This window comes from Sorex araneus, chromosome 5 (genome assembly GCF_027595985.1).
Source record: "Sorex araneus isolate mSorAra2 chromosome 5, mSorAra2.pri, whole genome shotgun sequence".
In the NCBI taxonomy this organism is placed as follows: Eukaryota; Metazoa; Chordata; class Mammalia; order Eulipotyphla; family Soricidae; genus Sorex; species Sorex araneus.
Window position 1 is genome coordinate 46,531,839 of NC_073306.1, and position 19,724 is coordinate 46,551,562.

The window sequence follows — 19,724 nt, forward strand, 5'->3', positions numbered from 1 at the left end:
CAGGAATTTCTACTGGCAGTGATTGGGGGACCATATGGGATGCTGGGAATCGAACCCAGATCAGTCGTATGCAAGGCAAACACCCTACCCGCTGTGCAATGGCTCCAGCCCCATCATCAGTAAATTTTTTTTAAAAAAAAAGAAAAGAGGGGCTGGAGCGATAGCACAGCGGGTAGGGCATTTGCCTTGCACACGCCCAACCCGGGTTCAATTCCCAGCATCCCATATGGTCCTCTGAGCAGCGCCAACAGTAATTCCTGAGTGCAGAGTCAGGAGTAATTCCTGTGCATCGCCAGGTGTGACCCAAAAAGCAAAAAAAAAAAAAAAAAAAAAAAAATCAAGTCCTGATTTATATGCAGCATTTACATGCATGAATAACATTGCTGATTACAAACCATCAATGCACTGAATGTGGGGTTAAGAAGTGATATATGTGCTGGAGCAATTGTATACTAGGAAGGGCATTTGCCTAGCACACGGGCAACCGAGGTTCAATTCCCAGCATCTAGTATGGTCCCTCAAGCACCGCCAGGAGTAATTCCTGAGTGCAGAGCCAGGTGTGACCCAAAAAGAAAAAGAAAAATACCAACTCCACTACCTCCTAGCTGCTACTCATAATTTCTGAGTTTGCTTTCTTATCTAAATATGAGAATGAGGGGCCATAGAGTACCATAGAGCAGGTAATAACTGTACCTGCATTTGCCTTGCTCGTGGCCAACCTGGTTTCAAATCCCCGACACTCCATATGGTCCCCAGAGTCAACCAGGAGTGACTCCTAAGTGCGACCACTGAGCACCCCAGGTGTGACCAAAAATCAAAATTAGTATTCAATGAATAGCCAAACTATACACACTACATGCCAAACACTGTGCTATTAAGCACTCAATTTGATATAATTCAAATGTTATTTCCTCCATAAAGTCCTCCCCTTAATTTCTCATAATTTATCGGTTCATTAGAAAGCCAAAACATTTTCTTATTCCTCCATTACAGCTCTTTCTGTGTAGTAGATCCGGTTTACTGTTCTAAGAATACTAAGGTAAAGATGCTGTCTTGTTTACCTGTTAAATCAATGCACTCTGTTTTTAAAACATCAATACAGGCCCGGAGCAATAGTACAGCATACCGAGTATTTATATCACTTGCACACAGCTGACACAGATTCTATCACTGGCACCCCATATGGTCCCCTGAGCCCACCAGGAGTGATCCCTGAGCAGAAATAAAGTAAGTCCTGAACACTGCCAGGTGTGAGCCAAAACAAAATAAACACACAAATAAGTCATAGTCCAAAGAGATTCAAATGCAATGTTATGATTCTCTCCTAGTCCTTTAAGAGACTACAGACACTATCCATCCACAAAGCATTGAAGGTGCTGACCAAAACAGGATTTTCTCTATTCTTTTAGAAAAGACAAGAAAGTTTAATTAAAGGCATTTAGTAAGATCCCCTTGTTTTTTGTTGTTTTGATTTTTTTTTGGGGGGGAGGATGGAGAGGAGTTGTTTAGTTTTGATTTGGGGGCCATGTCTGGTGGTACTCAGGGGTCGCTCTTGGCTCTGCATTCAGGGATCACTCCTGGCTGGTTGGGGAACACATGGGGCTCCAGAATCAAACCCAAGACAGTCTTGTGCAAGGCAAGTACCCTATTAGCTATACTATCACTCTTGTTCCAAGCCTTGATATTTTTATTAAAAAATTTTAAAATTAGGAAACAATCTAAAGATTTAATAAGAAAATGCATCTGGCTAAAGAACAGTTCCTTATATCACTTCCTCTATATCACTAAAATTTGGATATTTAACTAAAGTGACTAAATGTCCAAATTAAAGGTGTAGCTGGGAGAAGATGGCATCTTGTAAAAAGTACTCCTGGCAGGAGCAACAGTACAGCAGGTAAGGTGCTTGCTTTGCACATGGCCAAGCTGGGTTTGATCCCCAGTATTCCATATAATCCCGAGTGCAGAAACAGGAATAACTCCTGAGCATTGCCAGGCATGACCCAAATTCCACTCCCACCCCTACCAACTATTTACTCCTTACAATATGAAATATCATTTGCACTTGCCTTGAACAGGACCAACCCCAGTTCAATCCTTAGCATCACACAGTGTGCTAGTCTGATCCCGAGTACCACCACCCCAGGAGTGACTGAAGTGTAGAGTCAGCAGTAAGGTCTGATCACTGATAATGAGGTCCAAAAAACTTTACCACTTTTACCACTGTTGACCACTTTTAAGTAATCATGTGTTCCTTTAATAAGCCTAAACCTAAGGCTAGAGCGATAGCACAGCAGGTAGGGCGTTTGCCTTGCACATGTCTGACCCAGGTTTGATTTCCAGCATCCCATATGGCCCCCTGAGCATCACCAGGAGTAATTCCTGAGTGCAGAGCCAGGAGTTACCCCTGTGCATTGCCGGGTGTGATTCCCACCCCATCCCCAAAAAATAAACCGAAACCTTCAAATTAGGTGGTAAGGGGTGGAGGGAGAGAGATGAGTGGGCCACACCTGGTGTACTCAGGGTTCATTCCTGCCAGAAATCAAGGAAATATATGTGGTGGATTCTGGGTCAATCACAGGCAAGCACCCTATTCATTTCAAATTAAATCCTAATTTGATCCTCAGGGCTGAAGATGTGGCTCAGAGGTGGTGCACATGCCTTGTTAGTGAGGACCTAGGTTCAATTGCCATCACCATACACTCGAAAATAAAACAGGGATGCACACAGCAGGTAGGGTGCTTGCCTTGCACAAGGCCAGCCCAGGTTCAATCCTTAAGTTTCCCAAAACCCCACCAAGAATGAATGATCCCTGAGTGCAGAGCTAGAAGTAAGCTTACATTTATTTGGCCATTTATTTGGCCCACACCCAAAATAAATAAATGCACTAATATAAAAATAGGCTTTGCCTGTCCGTTCTTTTAAAACTCTAGTCCTGCGCTGGAGAGAGAGTACAGCATGTAAGGTGCTTGCCTTGCATAAGGCCTCCCAGCACTAGATATGGTTCCATGCAGAGAAGACCCCTTAGAGACAGGAATAACCTATGACCGTTGCAAAGTGTGGCCCAAAATCCCCCCCAAAAAAACAAAACTATAAAACTGTTGTAGTCTTGGATCAGAGGAAAAAGGGCTGGAGCACAAACTTTGCACGATGGTATTGCCAGCACTTGAATGATCTCCTGAGTGCCAAAAGGAAATAGCCCAAAAAGCACCTCCCATGGTCAGTGTGATAGTATATAACACATCATAAAAAACTATAAGCAAAACTTGAGAGTAGAGGAAGCAAGGCACTAACCTTGAATAGGGCCACAATGACTGTAACTGTGGTCCAAATCTCCCATACTAGATACAGTTCCCCAAACACTGACAGGAGTCAATGGTTCAAGTCTCCCATACTAGAGATGGTTCCCCAAATATCACTTCTAAGCACTGCCAGGTGTAGCCCAAACACCTTCATCCTAAATTTTTCAAACTGTACAATTCCCTTCAGTGCTCACAGTTCACAGGTGAGGATGGTGGGAAATGGTTCAAGACTGCACTTTACTCCAGCACGATTACACTATGAAAAGCCCAAAAAGAAAAGATCAGCATAAATCCATTACCATTCTCCATCTCAATTTTAAACAACTGTAACTATATTCATACACACTACAAGCCGTGATTTATTGGCCTTCTGCTAAAAAAGAAATAATTAAAGTAGTGTTTATAAAGTCCTGCTTTTCTCAATTGTAATGAAATTTCTTATTGATTTCCCCTTTTTTTTTGGGGGGGGGGAGCCAGGGGCCACACCCAGTAGTGCTTGGTGTTTACTTCTGGCTCTGTGCTATACTCAAGAATCATTCCTGGCAAGACTCAGAAAGACCATAGGATATATGCCAGGGACCAAATCTGAACTAGCCTTATGCTAGGCAAACACTCTACCTGATATACTACTCTGGCCTGGAATTTCAAAAAATATAAAGTGAGGGGTGAGAGACGGGGACACTACAGAGAGGGAGCTTGTTTTGGGGCCAAATACTACAGCAGGAAAGGTACTTGCCTTAGTGGCTGACACCAGATTCAACATTCAGCACCACATATGGTCTCCTGACCCCCATCATGAGTGATCTCTGAGCAGAGAGCCAGAAGTAAGTGTGGCAAATAAATAAGCAGCTCGCCTTCCATGTGGCCAATTCTGGTTTGAACCTTAGTGTTGTATACCTGACATTTGAGCACAAAACTGAGGCTCACAGGGTGAGATTTCCCCTAGTACTCTATCGTTAGAGAGAATACAGGATTTAAGGGGCAACCCTGGTTTGATACATCACCTGATCTTCCTGATGATCTCTGGGATGGCCCAATTAATCCCAGCACCACTGCAGGTACTCAGGGTCTCACACTGTCAGTCTAGCTGGCTGAGAATCACAAGAACTCCCCCAAGTCCCTTGATTTAGAATTACCCCTACAATACAGAAACCCTAAGCTGTTACCACAATAATTACATTTTCTCTAGGTATCTGTCTATCCACTCTCCATTAGCTTTCAAATTCTTCAGAATAAGAGCCTGAGTCTCACTGGCTAGGCTTTAAGAGAATTACAGTCCTCAATCATCTTTTACTATTCTAAATTCTCATCTAAATAGGGGGTGGAGAGAATAATACCACAGATAATGTACCTTTGCCACTTTAAGCAGTATTTCACCATTTTGAAAGCACAATAATCAGCATCGAAACTCTGGCACCCCCGTAAGATTCCCAAGCTCAGCACCAGGAGTAAGGCCTGAGCAAAGCTAAGAGTAGCTCAAAAACTAAAAAAAACTTAAAAAAAAAAAAAAGAGTGGGGCTGGAGCAATAGCACAGCGGGTAGGGCGTTTGCCTTCACGCGGCTGACCCGGCTTCGATTCCCAGCATCCCATATGGTCCCCTGAGCACCGCCAGGGGTAATTCCTGAGTGAAGAGCCAGGAGTAACCCCTGTGCATCGCCGGGTGTGACCCAAAAACAAAAAAAAAAATAGGTTAAATAAAAGATTAAGGATGTGCCTCGGTGGTACAGCACATATATTGCATGTGAAGCTCTATGATCCCCAGACACAGGGCAGATAAAAATTAGTTGTGTTTATGTATATAACTATTTTGTGACATTTACAAAGACATTTACAAAGTGCACAAAGTAACTCCTATTATGCCAGACTATTTCAAAGTAGAGAGAGGGCCAGGACATGACTCAATTAGCACTTGCCTTCCATGTGTGAAGACCCAGGTTCACTGCTAAGCATAATCCCCATGCCACCCAACCATCTAACACACAAACAAAAAGAATGTAAAACAATTCACAAAAGAAGCTGTACAATACAGTTTGGGTGCTCACCTTACACACGGTTGACCAAGAAAAATCCCTGTAGTGCCCCAGAGGGTCCCACCAGGAGTAACCAAAGTGCAGAACCAGTACAAAAACCTCAGCTACGCTGGATGTGACAAACACACACATAACACCAACAAAGTAGACAAAAGATATAGTAGAGCAGGTAAGGCATTTGCCTTCCACAAAGACAAAACAGGTTCCATCCCAGCAATATATATTCCTCAAGCCCTGAGTACAGTCATGAGTAAGCCCTGAACCTTGCTGCATATGGCCCAAAAGCAAAAAAAAAAAAAAAAAAAAATCAAAAACATACCAAAAAAAGTTACAGAAAAATTTGAAAATGCAGACTACAAAATATTTTCTATAGAATACATGGTAAACCACTCATGGAGGAAACCACTATTGCTTTCTGAAGTTTCAAATCACTTATTGCCTGATCAATTACATTAAATTATATCACATGACAGAACAAGTCAATAAATGTAGCAGGCCAAATATCACTGCAGTCCTGCTTCAAAATGTTTTGCCAAGAAACATGTACAATCAGAATTTTAAAACAGCTGTGACATCATTTTCAGAATGAAGTTTACATATTTTCCTACTTGCTGGATTACCATGCCAATTTGGCATGAAGGTTTTCCTGCAATCTTGTAAATAATACAAAGGCACACACACAAACCCACACAAAACCATGGGGCCAGAAATAAGATGCAATGAGTAAGGCATTTGTTTTGCATGCCATGAACCAGGATTTGATCCCTGGTATCTTATATGGCCTCCTGAGCACCACCAGGAATGATTCCTGAGTAACCCATGAGCATCTCCGGTGTGGCCCCTCTTCCCCAAATAAGGGAACCAATCAAAGAGGCCTACTGCCTCAATGAGTTATCAATCCCATTACATGAAACTTATTTTGTCTTGAAAGCCTGGAAGAACAATTTAATCAGTTATGTAAGAATATTAAGGATAATAGTGGGCAACAAGAGGAGAAAGGCAATACTGTGAAATGGTAACTGGGTTTAAAAGTAATCCTAGGGACCTTGAAAACCCAGCAAGCTCTTCTTACAAAAAGTAAGCTAAATAGTAATTTGATGTAAGTATAATCAAAGCTTTTATTTCTTACTCTTTGGTAGTCTATTTACCAGTTTAAGAACAATTAAGATACTTATTCATCCAAAGTCTTTATGGGACAGTTCTAAGATGCATTAGCTTTTGTTTGTTTGTTTTTGGGTCACACCTGGTGATGCACAGGGGTTACTCCTGGCTCTGCACTCACGAATTACTCCTGGCGGTGCTCAGGGGACCACATGGGATGCTGGGATGCTGGGATTTGAACCCGGGTCGGCCGCGTGCAAGGCAAACGCCCTACCCGCTATGCTATCACTCCAGCCCCAAAGATGCATTAGTTTTAACAAAGACTCTAAAGCTTGATTACTAATTATTACAATCTGAAAACATCCCAAGGCTGGCCAATTCCCACAAGCTGTATATCTATAAAACGATATACTTAAAAAAGAAGTTCACTTCTTTTTAAGTATATCCCCTGAGACCATAGCAGTAGGGCACTTGCCTTGCACATGACCAACCCAGTTGACCCCCAGCACCCCAAATAGTCTCGAGTCCACCAAGAAAGTCCATAAGAACAGAGTGAGGATTAAGCCACCAGGTGTGGCCCAAAAAACTGCAATGTAGTCCTGTTGTTCATCGGTTTGCTTGAGTGGGCACCAGTAAAATCTCCATTGTGAGACTAACAACAAGGCCCAAAAAACAAATACATATAAAAGTTGAACTATTCCCTGAACCACTCATGTGAATTTAATACAAATAAATATATGATTAAAACATATAAATTCTTCAAATGTGCTACTTTTCCCTATTGATTCTAACACATACAACTTTATTTTAGCATCTTCTTAAAATTACTACCTGATCGGGGGCTGGAGCAAACGTAGAGCGGGTAGGGCATTTGCCTTGCAAACGGCTGACCCAGGTTCAATTCCCAGCAGCATCCCATATATGGGTCCCTGAGCACCACCTGGAGTAATTCCTGAGTGCAAAGCTAGGAGTAACCCCTGTGCATCGCCGGGTTTGACCCAAAAAGCCAGAAAAAAAAAAAATTTACTGCCTGATCTTTTTAGGGGCCACACCCCGCTGCCCTCAGGTCTTATACCTAGCTCTGCATTCAGGAATCATGTGGTGCCAGGGATCAAGCCAGGACATCGCTTGCAAAGCATGTGCCTTACCTGCTCATTTTTGAGGCTCAAGTCCAAGAATATTTACTGACATTCTCAGTAATCTACCTTCCATCATTGACAAACACAGATCCATTTCTTATTCATCAGCAGCCTACACTACAAAAGATGGTGACCATCCCGCTTTAGTTGAACTAAGCAGCTAACTGTGTCACCAAGGAAGAAATATACCAAGAAGCCCTCTCTCCCTCCCCCACCTCCCACTGCTGAATAAATGGGGTCATCTTCTTTTCTGGAGGGGAGTGGGAGCATTCTAAGGTCTCTGCTGGTCTTAAGAAAGGAAGGGATGGTGATTCAATAAAAGAATAAATTAATAAAAAAAAAAATGGAAGGGAATCACTCTAGGTGGCATGCAAAGTATGTGCTCCAGCCTACTGTGTTATCTTATCTCTGGCCAAAAGACTTCCTTGGGGGGTGTGGGAAATTGGGTCACAACTTGCAGTGCTCAGGACTTATTTCTGATGGAGCTGGGGGCCCATATGGGGTGCCGGGGATTGAACTGCAGAGTTGTGCAAGGCAAAAGATCCTTACATGCTGTGCTATTGCTCCAACCACCACACCCCCAAAAACTTGTGATATCCTAGGTCACACAGGATCCCAATGAATTCATAGGGATGAAAGACAACTTTAAGATTATTCCCTCCCATTTTGTCAATTACAGATATTTTAAGAAAATGTTTTTTGTTTTTTTTTTTTTGCTTTTTGGGTCACACCTGGCAGTGCACAAGGGTTACTCCTGGCTTTGCACTCAGGAATTGCCCCTGGCGGTGCCCAGGGGACCATATGGGATGCTGGGAATCGAACTCAGTTTGGCCGCGTGCAAGGCAAACGCCCTACCCGCTGTGCTATCACTGCAGCCCCCAGAAAATGTTTTCTTAATATGTTAAATGTTAGGACATGTTAAGGTTCAATTTCTGGTAACAGCACCTCTAGAAGCAACCCTGAGCTCAGTAAGAAGCAGCTCATGAGCAATGGCAGGCGTGCCCCCCAAAACCCCCCAAAAAACCTATAGCAATGTACAAGGTGAGAGTACTGGGATTAAGACACTTTGCATATGACTGACCCCAGTTTGATCTCTGGCACCACTTAAGGACCTAAGTACCACCTGGAGCGACCACAGGTGCCAGCAGTAAGAAATGAATACTACCAAGTATAACCCAAAACTATGGAGTCTCCCCCTCAAAAAAAAAAAAAAAAGACAAACCTAAATAAAATTTTAGATAGCACTAGGCTGGAGTGATAGCGAGAGTAAGAAAACAGGTCATTTATCTTGCACAAGGCCAAGAAGAGTTGGATCACTGGTATCCTATAAGGCTCCCTAGACCACGCCAGGAGTGATCCCTTAGAACCACTGGTGTAGCCCAAAAATAACACAAAGCTGGGATGGCTCAGGGGGCTGGCCAGAGTGTTTTGCATGCAGGGTGCCCCAGGTGTATTCCCCTCTCTTCTTGGTGCCCTGAGCATTATGCTACAAACAGCCCCACCACCACTGGGTGTAGTCCAAAAGTGCAAAAAAAATATTCTCCTTGCCCATATTTTCACCTAATTCCTACATCTACACTCTAGATAATCTGAAGATATGCCCTGAATAGTTTATCGACTATTAGGCTCATTAATACTCACATCCACTCAATACACATGAACCCAAGTATTACCAACTTTCAAATATATTCAACTCTGTACTCTGAACCTATTCTCTAACATTGCTCAAGATTCTCACACTTTTTAAAGAAATAAACAGTGACTACACTGAACTAGAACAAAATACCAAGAGCAGAAAGAATATCACCTTTTCTGATTATACTTTACGAAATTTTACTTAACATTTTCTACTAGTAGAAAGTTCTGAAAACACCAGGAAAGACAGGAAGTTCTTAATACATTCTCTTAAAACTGTCAACTGTCAGAAAGCGGGACATGCAGAATATACAAATTCTCAAATACATATATAACCACAGTACCAAAACCGTTTTCGCCTGTCATACTACAGTCATAATCTTTTCATACCTCGAATTAAGTTCACAGTTCAATTATCCCCTATGCATTTCTTTCATTTATTCTTGATTCCACATCACATAAATTCATTTTCTCTATACTGTTTCCTTCTGTCATTCACTCATGTTCCCATATTCCGTCACACTAAGGTTTAATTAGCAGAACCAAGTACAAAGAATCGTAAGTGTTAATTATCTTATTTATAGACTAGTATTAATAGTTAAGTATACTTCTGTTCCCTAGTTCTTTCTCCCCTTAAAGTTTTAATAATGGTAAACTGATTACCTTTTTAACACTTTCTTCTTCCTCTTGGCGTTTCTCATAGTGTGAGAAGTCATCAAAAATGGAAGTGGTGTGCTTGTAGCTGGCTATGATTTTCAACACCTGCTTAGCCTTTTCCAGAGGCACTTCCTGAGTGTCCCTGGAGTTGGTCACTGGTTTATTCTCGTTGTTCTCTAGGCGGATGTGTCGCAGTTGGCTATTGGGAACGTCCTTCACAAAAATCCACCTGACATCAAAACGACCCTTCCATTTGTCCTGGGACCACACACCTGCACATGTGTTGTAGTCCACAGCAGATTTCATTTCTGCAACGCCACAAAAGTGTCCACTGCCGTTGACACTGAAAAGTAAGTAAACAGGGCCTTTCCCATTCATGGAGCGATAAGCAGCATCCAGTCTCTTGTTACCATGCTCTGTGCTGCACCAGATGTTGTATTTAATGGAACGGTGGATATCGTCCTCAGAGTAGCTCTTAATGATGAAAACCCGGCCATGCTTCAGATTCCAGTCAAAATCCTTGGGGTTATAGTTATTAATGGACCGCAGCTTCTCCAACACTGGGTGAGGTTCTGAAGGAGCAGATCCAGATCCGGCCTGAGACTGTCCTACTCCATTACCATCCACCCCATTATGACCAAACCCACTGCCACGGTTCCGAGGTGCTACCCAGCGGGTTGGCTGAGCTGCCTGTTGCTGGACTGAGAGCTGGGCAGGCTGTGGTGGAGGTGGGGGCAATGGCTGTGTCTGTTGCCCTGTTTGTTGCCCTACCGATGCCTGAGCCACTGGCGGGCTATTGTTAGCCTGCTGACCCACAGTCTGGGGAGACCCTTGGGTTGACTGCTGACTTATATTCTGAACCAAAGCCTGTGTGGGGTTTTTTGCCACCGGACCCTTGTTATCCCAAGTTCCAATATCCATGTTATGTTTTATTGGGGGTGGTGGAAGACTTGACCCTGCAATGCCATTCTTGGTCTTCAACTTAGGTTGCTGTTTTGCGGGCTTGCTAGCAATATCAGCCCAAGATGCTGGTTTTGGAGGAGCAATGGTTGCTGGAGGCAAATTATTGGAAGTCACGATGTTACTAGTAATGGACCCACTACCAACAGCTGAACCTACAACTTTTGGAACATTGCTTGCAACTTCAGTGCTACCCAACTTCAATGCAGCCATCCCTTGGTCTATGGTATTCATACCAGGAGCCTTATTGAGGGTCTCACTGGCAAAAGCTGACTGTCCATCAATCATGGCTCCACCTAAGGAGCTAGGTGCATAAGCATAATTACTACTGTATCCAGAGCTCTGAGTAGACTGTCCCTGAGAACTGTTATTTCCCCAAGCTGAAAAGTCAATCCCACTGGGAAAGAAATTAAAACCATGCTGCCCAAGAAATGGAGTGCTACCTAGGGCTCCTGGTTGTCCAAACATTGCATCTGGTAGGAAGTGAGGCTCACCGTTGCTCAGCTGTCCATAAGAAGTTAAATAGGGCATGGCTGTGTCACCCCCAGTAGACCAAGCAGCTTCACCCAAAGAATAGGAGAAGCCAATGGAGGGACTGTAGTAATTGGGTAAGTAGGAGTCGGACATGGCAGTATATGCATTATTCTGTAGGGAAAAAGGAAAAAAAAAGGCAAATAAATCAAAAATAAAACACAAAAACAAAATAATCACATTTCCTCTTGCAATTATTCACGCAAAATACTTGAGTCATTTTTACTAAAAAGGCAACCATTGATTTTTCTTGCATTTTTCAAAAGACCACATCTGGCTATGCACAGAGATCACTCCTGGTAGAACTCAGGGGATCATATGTGGTACCAAAGAACTGAACTCAGATCAGCATGGGCAAGGCAAGTATCTTACCCACTGTCTGTCTCTCCTGATCCTGACCAAATGATTTCTTCCCATAAATCTTCTACTTTGTAAAAATACTTGGAATGTTTTAAGAGATTTTTGCTTAATAACTGTTTAAACAGTTATTTAAATTTAAATTGGTAACAATAATGAAACCTGGTGATTGATTACAGGCCTCACATGTGAGACCCTGGGTTCATGATGCCTGGCTTCTCACACACACTCGCACTCACACACATACACACAAAATAAAGCTAAACTAGCATAATACATGCGTGCGCGCACTCGAGGCAATTTTTTTAAAAATAAGGACAACCAAGAATCTCACCAGCAGTGGTAAGTCCTGCTCTGTAGAAGTGCTATGGCGTTACTTTTTTTGGGGGGGTGGGGGAATGCTGGGGATTGGACCTAAGTCCTCACACATATAAAGCTAGTGCTCTACTCCTATGCTGTATTCCTAGTCAAAGGAGCAGGAATTTTGGCAGAACAAAAGTTCAGTGTTCAAAGAGCTTTCCTATTAAAGTACAAAACATGGGCTGGAGCAGTAATACAGTGGGTAGGGCATGCAACCGACCTAGATTCAATCCCTGGCATCTGATAGTTCCCTAAACACCACCAGGCGTGATTCTTGAGACCCCTGAATATCGCCGGGTTAAAAATTTAAAAAATTAAAGTACAAAAGTAGTTTGATAAATAAAGATTGGAAAATTAAGGTCCTAAACCAAAAGCCTATATTGCGTAAACCAAAGAACAACTGAAGGTTAAACTAAATCCTGTTTACAGTGCTTGCTTCTGACAAACATTCATATATGCCACTTTTACTTATAACTCTGGAAGGAACTGCACTTAAGCTTCCAGAGAAATTAAAACTAGAAAAATCACCTATAAGGTGGCTAGATGCTGAAATTTAACTTTTCTATTACAAAAACAGGAGAATGGGGGTAGACAGTTCAAGTGGTTGAAGTGTATGGGAGGTCCATGTTCAGTCCCTGGCACAGGGTGGTCCCCCAATACCACCAAGAGTAACCCTTGGGCAATAAGCAAAGTGTGGCCCAATATCAAGCACGTGGGGGGGGGGGAGGGCACTTGCCTTACACACAGCCAACCTGGGTTTGATCCCTAGCATCCCACATGGTCTCCTGAGCACTGCCAGGGAATTAATTCTTGAACACAGAGCCAGGAGTAACTCCTGAGCATTGCTGAGTGTGGCCCAACAAGGAAGGGAGGGAGGGAGGGAGGGAGGGAGGGAGGGAGGAAGGGAGGGAGGGAGAGAGGGAGGGAGGGAGGAAGGAAGGAAGGAAGGAAGGAAGGAAGGAAGGAAGGAAGGAAGGAAGGAAGGAAGGAAGGAAGGAAGGAAGGAAGGGAGGGAGGGAGGGAGGGAGGGAGGGAGGGAGGGAGGGAGGGAGGGAGGGGAATCATGCTAGAAAAAAACACCTGATAAACTTCAATGCAACAGATTACAAAGCAAAAATCTCACTCATTCTTAGTCTATTTAGACTGTATGTAACAGTACTAATGTTTTTCAATAAATCCTATAGTACTCATACTTGGAAGAAAAAAAAAAACTTCTGAATCTTATCTATATACAATTCTTCACCTAGATACAGCTAACTGAAAATAAACAGCACCTCACCAAAAGTCTAAAGCAGCTCTGGTATAGCAGAATGTGTTATCTTAACAAAAGAGTTTTGTTCTTAAAAGAAGATGACCATAACTATGTTAGGCCTTAAGTTTGTTTACCAAAGTAAATAGTGTTTCAACTGATACAATGGTGGTGCTGTTCTCTGCCAATTTAAAATTTTCCTTTTAAAAAAAGGCTAAGGGCCAGAGACAGTACAAAGATTAAAATTTAAGTCTTGGGTTGAAGCGATAGTACAGCAGGTAGGGCATTTGCCTTGCACATGGCCAGCCCGAGTTCATTCCCAGACATCCCATATGGTCCCCCAAGCATTGAAAGGAGTGAGTCCTGAGTGCAGAGCCAGGAATAAACCCCGTGGATCGCCGGGTGTGACCGAAAAAGCAAAATAAATAAATTTTAGAAAAAGAATTATAAAGTTTTACATGCTGATCAAGTGGCTTGATCACCAGCACCTCATGATTCTCAGAGCATCTCTAGGAGTGACCCCTGAGCAGCCAAGAGCAGCCCCCAGCACCACCAGGTAGACTAAAAAAATCCAAAATACAGGGCTGGAGCGATAGTACAGCAGGTAGGGCATTTGCCTTGCACGCAGCCGACCTGGGTTTGATTCCCAGCATCCCATATGGTCCCCTGAGCACTGCCAGGAGTAATTCCTAAGTGCAAATACAGGAGTAACCCCTGTGCATCGCCGGATGTGACCCAAAAAGCCAAAAAAAAACATAAAATAAAATAATTTTAGAAAAATCCAAAATAAATTTTAAGAAGACTTTTCACACATACACTCATTTAAGATCAGTATAGTTGAGGCAGGGCTTCTGCCTCACAAGCAGACCACCCAGGTATGATGCTCTGGGTCCTATACAGTCCCTTGAGCACCTCCAGAAGCAATTGAATGCAGAGCCTAAAAAGTAACTAAGTATTGCCCAGTGTGACCCAAAAAGAAAAAAGAAAACAACGGTATAGCTCTTGGTGAGAATACTAAAATTGTAACAGATTAAAATCCCAATTTATAAGAAATTCAGCCTATAATTACAGATTAAGCCTGAAGTATTATTCCATTAGAGGCAATAAAACTAAGGCTTAAAAGTAGATGAATTACTCAACAGACCATGAAAGACAAATTCCATGCTGCGAGGAATACAGAATGAGAAGCAAAAATTCCCATGCCATCTATTCAAAATGTTATTCCCCCCCAACCCCAATTTTTGTTGTTGTTTTGGTTTTGGGCCATACCTGGCCATGCTCAGGGGTTATTCCTGTCTCTGCACAGGGGACCATATTAAATGCTTGGGCTTGCACAGAGTCGGCTGTGAAAGTGCCTTACCACTGTACTACTCTCTGTTCCGTCATCTCCAATTTTTTAGACTTAGTTTATTCAAGAAAGAACAAATGCATTAATATCAGACTATGCTATTATATAGTTGAATGCTTACACCTTAAACTGGCAGGTTCCCACATGCCCCAACCTTAAAAATGTGAATTACACAATGTTTCACAAGAACTGCCTAGAATTATGTTTCCAAATGCTCCCACACTCTCGGTTATAATGATTATGTAAGCAAACTACTTCAATAGCAGGAACCTATAAATAGTTCATTCCTCTACTTCTTTTCCTACTTTACTTGATTAACTGGTTGTCTTTTATAAAACGTTTTCCCAATACTTAGTTTACAAACTTTCCAATCAGAAAATTTTACCTAAGCAATCTAAAATTTCCCTGGAAAAATTATATCCAAATATGGGCATGCCAGTAGTCAAGTTATTGGAGGATGTTATACATACCACATAACATATTTTCAGAATTTGTATAAAAATGCTCCATAAGAATCTTTTAGATGAAATTACTGTCAACTTTCTTTTGGCTTTTATTCTAGGGAGTTAGAGCTACAAGTTTAAAGACTATTTCTTTGGGATCTGTTAATACAAAAAAAAAAAACCCACAATGAACCAAAGAAGTTTCCACATGCACAAATTATGTTACTAAGTACAACTAATCTTCACAGTAGAAACTGTCAACTGATTCTTGATCTTAGCTTCTGCTAACACATCTTTTAAAAACCTTCTTCTGCTAACACACCTTTTAAAAACCTTCTTTTTACTCTAATTTTGTAAATCCTGTCTCTTAAGAGAAGCCAGTGGTATATAAAATTTGTTTCTATGTTACCATGCAACTAAACAAATGAGTGCCTAACTCTGAAATAGACCTAATAACTTAGGAGCTGACTAACTAGTGACCAGAAGGATACCGAGTTCAGCAACACTGAATGAAGCTCAGGCAAATTTATTAGTTATTTCACATCAAGTGAATTCTATTTTCCTAAAAGAGTATGGTTTGGTTGATGCAAGTTCAGAATGTTTTAATATGCACAGTATTTGAAAATAATGTTGCACTGTTATATTCTTGTTTAGGAACAAGTAGTTAAACAGATGAGTATTAGTATGTGGGAAATGCCACCAGCAGTACTGAGTTCAGCGTTTGTTGACATTAGAGATGAGAATCTTGGCCGTATTGACTCTGTAATACCTATCGTATAACACGGACACTGACTAGTCTTAAAGACAGAGAGTTGCTGGGTCAGAGAAAACCAAAGCGCAAGCTTACACACACACACACACACACACACACACACACACACCCCACACACACACCCCCACACCCCCCCCATCAGGCATGTAAACGGTTAACTACTCACGGGCCTCGCCTGTGGGCTCAAGTACGGTTCAAAATCATCATCATTCAATCCATCCTTCTGGTGTACAGATCCATTTTGTACTGAAGGGAAAATTTTCAAATTAGGAGTGCCTCAATCCCTCCCTCCCCCGCCCGCACGCATCCACGCGGTCCGAAGCGGAGACACCTCGCGGCGAGGGAGGAAGTTTCCATTCGCGGAGGACCAACACGGGGAGAGAGCGCGCGCGCGGGGCAGCGCTCGCTCGTCAGGGGCCGGAAAACGCCTCCTTCCACCAAGAGAGCAAGTGGATCCAAGAAGGTCATTTTATTGGCTCCTGGCGATCGCGCCCGCCGCCCGCCGCCCGCCGCCCCTCCCCCCCGCGCCGGCGAGCACTTCCAGAGTGCGGTCCACGCGGAGGAAAAACAAAGGCCTCCTAAGACCTACAGGAAACTCCGGACCTGGGACGCCTCAAAGCCGTAGCCACCCCCGCCCGCGATGAATTACTCCTTGTTCCCGAAAAGGGAAAAAAAAAAAAAAGCGAGAGAGGAAAAAAAAAAAAGCTGGGCGCCAGCTGCACGCACCCCAGCGAGCGGGTCCGAGGCGCGCGCGAGCGAGCGAGCGAGCGAGCGCGCGGCACCTGCGAACCCCGGCGGCTCCCGAGAGCGCGTCTCCCCGGGGCGCCGCCCGCAGACCCCGCCCCCCCACCCCGCCGCCGCGGCCCCCCGCACCCCCCGCGCCGCCCCGGGCCGCCGGCGGGGCCGGCCTCACCTTTGTTTCCTTGACCTTTGGGTCTCTGCGGGCGGAGGAGACGTGGCCGAGGCGCGAGCGGTCCGCGGGAGGCCCGGGAGAAGGAAAGACAAATTAAAGCCGGGCCCGAGGCGAGGCGGGCGGAAAGGCGCGGGCCTGAGGGGAGGCGTCAGGCGCGGGGCTGAGGGGGAGGCAGCGAGCGGGAGGCGGGGGAGACGCGGGGGACGCGCCAGCCGCGCCGCGAGGACACCCGGGGGCTCCCGGGGAGGCGGGAGGGCAGCGGCGGGAGAGAGCCGCGGTGCCCTGAGGCGAGGGAGCGCGGCGCGGCCGCCGGGCGCCAAGGCCCGCGGGGCGAGGGGCGAGCGGGCTGAGGGCGAGGCGCGGGGCGCGGCCGGGCGGAGAGGCCCGGAACCGAGCCCGCGAGGGGCGCCGGCGCGGCGCGGCCCGGCCCGGTCCGGCCGGGGGCGGCGGGCCCGGGCCTAGTCCCACTCCCTCTCGCCTCACACAATGGCCGAGGCATGCGGGCCGGGCCTGTACCTGCTCCAGGAGGCTGCTGGCCGACATGGCTCTCGGATCCTCACGAGGGGCGACGGCGGCGGACTCTGCTCGGCGGGGCGGCGGCGGCAGATGAGCCCCGGCGGCGGGAGCAGGCGGCGCGGCGGCGGCTTTTGTCCCTGACACTCGGGGGCCTCGGCGGACGCAGCGGAGACTCAAGCGCGCGGCTCGGGCTCCGGCTCCGACTCGGCGACGCTCTAGCCCCTCGGCTCAACGCTCGTCTCTATGCCTGTGCGCGCGCGCCCGCCCCTCGCAGCCAAAATAAGGGCGCCGAGCGGCGGAGGCGGACGGCGCGCGCGGCGCGACGCTGACTCTCACATTCACTCACCCACGCGGAAGGCGCCCGGCGCGGTGCACCCCGGGAAGGGAGAGGCGGGGCCGCAGCGCCTCCTGGCGGGCTGGAGGAGCGGAAGCGGCGCGTGCGGCCTCCCCGCCCCCACCGCGTCTCGCGATTGGGGCCTAGGAAGAGGGGGGTGGGGGGAGCCGGACCACGAGGTTTTCGCTATCCTGGAGAGCGGAGGCTCGGCTTGAGAAAAGCCACCGAAAAACGGTTTCCCAGCGAGGAGGCGACCCTCGAAGCCTGAGCGACCTTAAAATGAACCTGCTTCCCAGCTGCAAATGGCACCCGACCGGCTCTGGGAGCGCCCCCAGACGGGCCACGGACACCGCAGGAAAACTTGGGGCGGGGGAGGGTCGTGCCTCAAGAAACCCCCTCCCCAGGGGCATGGCCTAATTATTTACCTTTATTAGACTGCAAAAATAGAGGTCCCAGAGATAGAAGTTAGCCACACACAAAAATCTAGTTTTCCGCAAAAAGACTTTCTCTGGCACTGCGGGAGGCAGGAGAGTCTGCGAGTCTTTTACAGCAAAGTCGCCTGCCCCCCCCTTCTCCCGCCCGGTAATCCGTTGAACTTTATTTCTAAGAAAAAACGCATCTGGGGATCCAGAGCGGTAGTAAAGCGACTGACTTACACGTGGCCGACCCGGGTCCCATCCCCTGTACTCCATATGGTTCCCCAAACCCCGCTGGGAGTGGTTCCTGAGCACCGGGTGTGCTTCCCCCTCCCCCCAAATAAATAAATAAATAAATAAAACCGCCTCACACATGTAAGCAAAATTTCACATGAACTTTCAACAAGTTCAAAATAGCTGTAAATGTAAGGAAGGAGAATTTTAAAAAAAAGAAAAAACGAAACCATTCACACTGCATCCTCTTCCTCTCAGTCTTTCAAAGAAATATTTTAGTATTTGGGTTATGCTTTTGCTTTTAGGCGTTTTCAAACTCATTGGAGGCTTTCAGCATCTTCAAAATAGCTCTGTCTCCCGATTTACAACAGGAGAAACATAATAAGGAATGTGCCCGATATCACAAAATTATTAAATAGCCAAAACTTTTTCCACCCACTCTGAGAGAATTCCTGTGTTCAGGAACCAGAATCCTGAGACAAACCAAAGAATGTCCAGGGACTGGGGAAATAGACAGGGGTTAAGCTCCGCAGTCAACCCGTTTGGTCTCCGGCACAGCATATGGTCCTCCAGGAGTGATTCCTCCTGGGATCAGTGGGTGTTGCCGAGAAAAAAAAAAATGGACAAAAGCATTTTTCATTTGAGCAACCCCAATTCACACAGAAATATTTGGTCCTAAAACAACATTTCCTAAGAGCTTAGTTATTGTAAATAGTAGTAAACAGATAAATAATGCATGCACTACTGGGTGTCAACCTGATACGATGCACTTTCTGGATCCAGGTGACTTTGCTGGACTAATACAATAAACTTTGGCATAACATAATGAATTTTATATTTTAATTTTGTTCTAAGCATTTGTTTCTACCCTTAGCAAGAGTTGTGGTTGGAGGGAATGACATCAGGCAGTATAAAAGGATGAACTCTGGCAGAGACAGTCAATCATCAAGTCCCAAACTTAGAACCCTATCAGGAAAATAAAATAAATTAGTAACACTTTTTTTGATACTGAACCATTTAACCCCATGGCCCAGATTTATGTATAAGCTTCGTTTTCTGAACTTATCCTTGAAAGTAGTAAGCTGTGTGGTATAGTAAAAGGACTAAAAGTGGGAATCATGTCTTGGGAGGTGGAAGGACTAAATACTGGTCCCTCTACCAAATTGCAACATTCGGTAAACTAAACTTTTCTCAGATTCTTTCATTTGATGAAGGGAATAATAATATTTGTCTAAAAGGTTGGTTGTGTAGATAAAGCAAAAGTAAAAAAAAAATTAAATGTTGCATTTATAGACTCATTTTTGTTCTGTTTTGCTTTTTGGGGGTTACACCCGGTCATGCTCAGGGCTTACTTCTGGCTCTGCACTTAGGAATTACTCCTGGCAGTGCACAGGAGACCATATGGGGTACAGGGGATGGAGCATGGGTT

The 19,724-nt window shown here is 45.0% G+C and overlaps 1 protein-coding gene across 2 annotated transcripts in view; it reads right to left on the minus strand.

The window, feature by feature from the left end:
- Window positions 1-19,383, minus strand: part of YTHDF2 (YTH N6-methyladenosine RNA binding protein F2) — a 29,550-nt gene extending 10,167 nt beyond the window's left edge. The window contains exons 1-4 of one of the 2 annotated variants that reach the window (XM_055139836.1): window positions 17,312-19,383; window positions 16,796-16,820; window positions 16,049-16,128; window positions 9,869-11,467 (exon numbers count right to left, since the gene is read on the minus strand). In XM_055139836.1, the coding sequence (XP_054995811.1) occupies window positions 9,869-11,467; window positions 16,049-16,128; window positions 16,796-16,820; window positions 17,312-17,338 (1,731 nt within the window). In that variant the 5' untranslated portion in view covers window positions 17,339-19,383. The remainder of the gene's footprint in view (window positions 1-9,868; window positions 11,468-16,048; window positions 16,129-16,795; window positions 16,821-17,311) is intronic. The other variant, XM_055139837.1, reaches the window with a different exon arrangement.
- Between the last annotated feature and the right edge of the window lie 341 nt (window positions 19,384-19,724).